This window comes from Lucilia cuprina, chromosome 5 (genome assembly GCF_022045245.1).
Source record: "Lucilia cuprina isolate Lc7/37 chromosome 5, ASM2204524v1, whole genome shotgun sequence".
NCBI lineage: Eukaryota > Metazoa > Arthropoda > Insecta > Diptera > Calliphoridae > Lucilia > Lucilia cuprina.
The window spans coordinates 46,313,307-46,315,806 of record NC_060953.1 but is presented as its reverse complement, the minus strand read 5'-3'; the positions used below and the strand labels follow the sequence as shown (position 1 = coordinate 46,315,806).

Sequence of the window (2,500 nt, the reverse complement as noted above, 5' to 3'; positions counted from 1 at the left end):
CTAGAACTGAACTAGAACTGAACTAGAACTGAACTAGAACTGAACTAGAACTGAAGTAGAACTGAACTAGAACTGAACTAGAACTGAACTAGAACTGAACTAGAACTGAACTAAAACTGAACTAAAACTGAACTTGAACTGAACTGAAACTGAACTAGAACTCAACTAGTACTAAACTAGAACTTAACAAGAACTGAATTAGAACTGAACTAGAACTCAACTAGAACTAGAACTGAACTTGAACTGTACTAGAACTTAACAGGAACTGAACTAGAACTGAACAGGAACTGAACTAGAACTGAACTAGAACGGAACTAGAACTGAACTAGAACTGAACTAGAACTGAACTTGAACTGAACTTGAACTGAACTAGAACTGAACTAGAACTGAACTAGAACTGAACTAGAACTGAACTAGAACTGAACTAGAACTGAACTAGAACTGAACTAGAACTGAACTAGAACTCAACTAGAACTGAACTGAACTAGAACTGAACAAGAACTGAACTAGAACTGAACTAAAACTAAACTAGAACTGAACTAGAACAGAACTAAAACAGAAATAGAACAGTACAAAAACAGAACTAGAATAGAAGTAGTACGGAACTAGTTGAGCAAGAACTGAAATAAGTTTTCGGAAAAATACTTAAATAAAAACATATTTTTTATAAAAAAATAATATTTTGTTGAAAATCTAAAAATTTTAGTGAAATTTGACTAATCAGTGATAGGACTTTCAGATATTAAGTGAAATTGGTTTATCAGTTGGAATGTGCTCACTGATACAATTGAATATGTCGTAAAAAGTTTAGTCAATTGATATTCAGACCCAATTGTATTTAAAAATGACAATAAAAAGTATAAAACCAACTTACCTAAAACCAACATGTGGTCTAGCATATTCAGAAAGTTGTCGCAAGGCTGGTGTATCCGTATATGGTGGTTTAAGTTCCGCTTTAAGTTTTGCTTGTTGTGCTGCCTGTTGAGCAGCAGCAGCTTGCTGTTGTTGCTGCTGCTGTTGCATTTGTTGTTGCTAAAACAATTACAACAATTAAAAATTAAAAAAAAATCCCAAATTATAAAAACAAACCTGTCTACGTTCTCTTTCCTTTTCAGCTAATTTACGATCACGTTCCTCACGTTTACGTGCCAATTTAGAGTCGGCCACTGGTTTAAATATTAAATCAGTTCTGGTGCAGGAGTTATAATCACCGCGATCGATATGGCGTACAAAACTAAAAAGAAGGTAGTTAAAAATAAAAAACTTCTAAAAACTTTATCAGTGAAAAATACACTTACATAGCCGATTGAGAACGATGACATTCGGTATCATCGGGTTTGGCTTCGGGACTAGGACCACGTGGTATATTGTGCGTTGGACTAGGTATTTCCGGCTCCGGATCAGGCTCAATTTCAATGGGCACTGTAAGTCATATAAAAAGGGAAATAATTATTAATATAAACTTTCTTTTTGATTCATTTACATTTCTGGATACTTACATGGTTCTGTGGGATGATGATGTGGAGGTGGTGGTCCTCCTAGACCAGAACTGGCCGAATGAGCATGAGCTCGTAATGCATCCATATGTGAAGTTGGCTGGAGTATGTGTGGTTTACCGATTTCTTGAAAGGGTGATGAATGCGGTGGTGGCGGATAACCTGGTATATGCGAACCCGGATAACCAGCTGGTGGTAGACCGGTAGGCGTAGATTGCTGACTGCCCGGTGGTCCATTCGGTCCACCACTATTAATATTGCTATTATTGCCCTGTGGTGTCTTTGGTGTTGGCGGTTTATTTTGTTGATGCTGTTGTTGCATTTGTTGCTGCTGCTGCTGTTGTTGCTGCTGTTGTTGTTGTTGCTGTTGTTGTTGATGCTGTTGCTGCTGCTGTTGTTGATGCTGTTGCTGCATTTGTTGTTGATGTTGTTGCTGCTGCTGTTGTTGATGCTGTTGTTGCATTTGTTGTTGGTGCTGCTGCTGTTGTTGTTGTTGATGCTGTTGTTGCTGTTTCTGTTTTTCCTGTGCAGCTAATAAAGCAGGATCATCTGGTCTGGTTGGTGGTGGTCCAGGCAAACCTTGATGATGAGCTGCCGCCATTACTGCTGCCGGATCTAAAGGACCACCCGGACCTCCGGGAGGCTTCATATATGCTGGGAAACCTGGTCCATAAGGACCATAACCGTATGGCGAATTGAATGGATTATGGTGATGAGGAGAGTAAAACATTGATGGATGTAAAAGCGGGTGAGGATAAGGTGATTGACCGGGATGTACTCCCATTGGTGGCATTCCAGCTCCAGCAGGTATCAGAGGCAATGGCAGTGGCATTTGCGGATGACGTATGACCGGTGGTGAGGCGCCAGGTCTTAAGTGAGGTGGCGGTGATGCTCCTAAACCTCGTTGGCCTGATTGAGGACCATACATCTTGCTCAAAGGACTGGCCATCAAAGCGGAAGCACTCGATACTGGTGGAGGAGTCATATGGGGTGATTGCTGACGC

General features: G+C 40.3%; 1 protein-coding gene across 1 annotated transcript in view; it reads right to left on the bottom strand.

The window, feature by feature from the left end:
* LOC111686393 (arginine-glutamic acid dipeptide repeats protein) overlaps window positions 1-2,500 on the bottom strand; it is a 68,752-nt gene that overhangs the window by 10,958 nt on the left and 55,294 nt on the right. The window contains exons 7-10 of the mRNA XM_046952501.1: window positions 1,500-2,493; window positions 1,299-1,422; window positions 1,090-1,234; window positions 875-1,032 (exon numbers count right to left, since the gene is read on the bottom strand). Of these exons, the coding sequence (XP_046808457.1) occupies window positions 875-1,032; window positions 1,090-1,234; window positions 1,299-1,422; window positions 1,500-2,493 (1,421 nt within the window). The remainder of the gene's footprint in view (window positions 1-874; window positions 1,033-1,089; window positions 1,235-1,298; window positions 1,423-1,499; window positions 2,494-2,500) is intronic.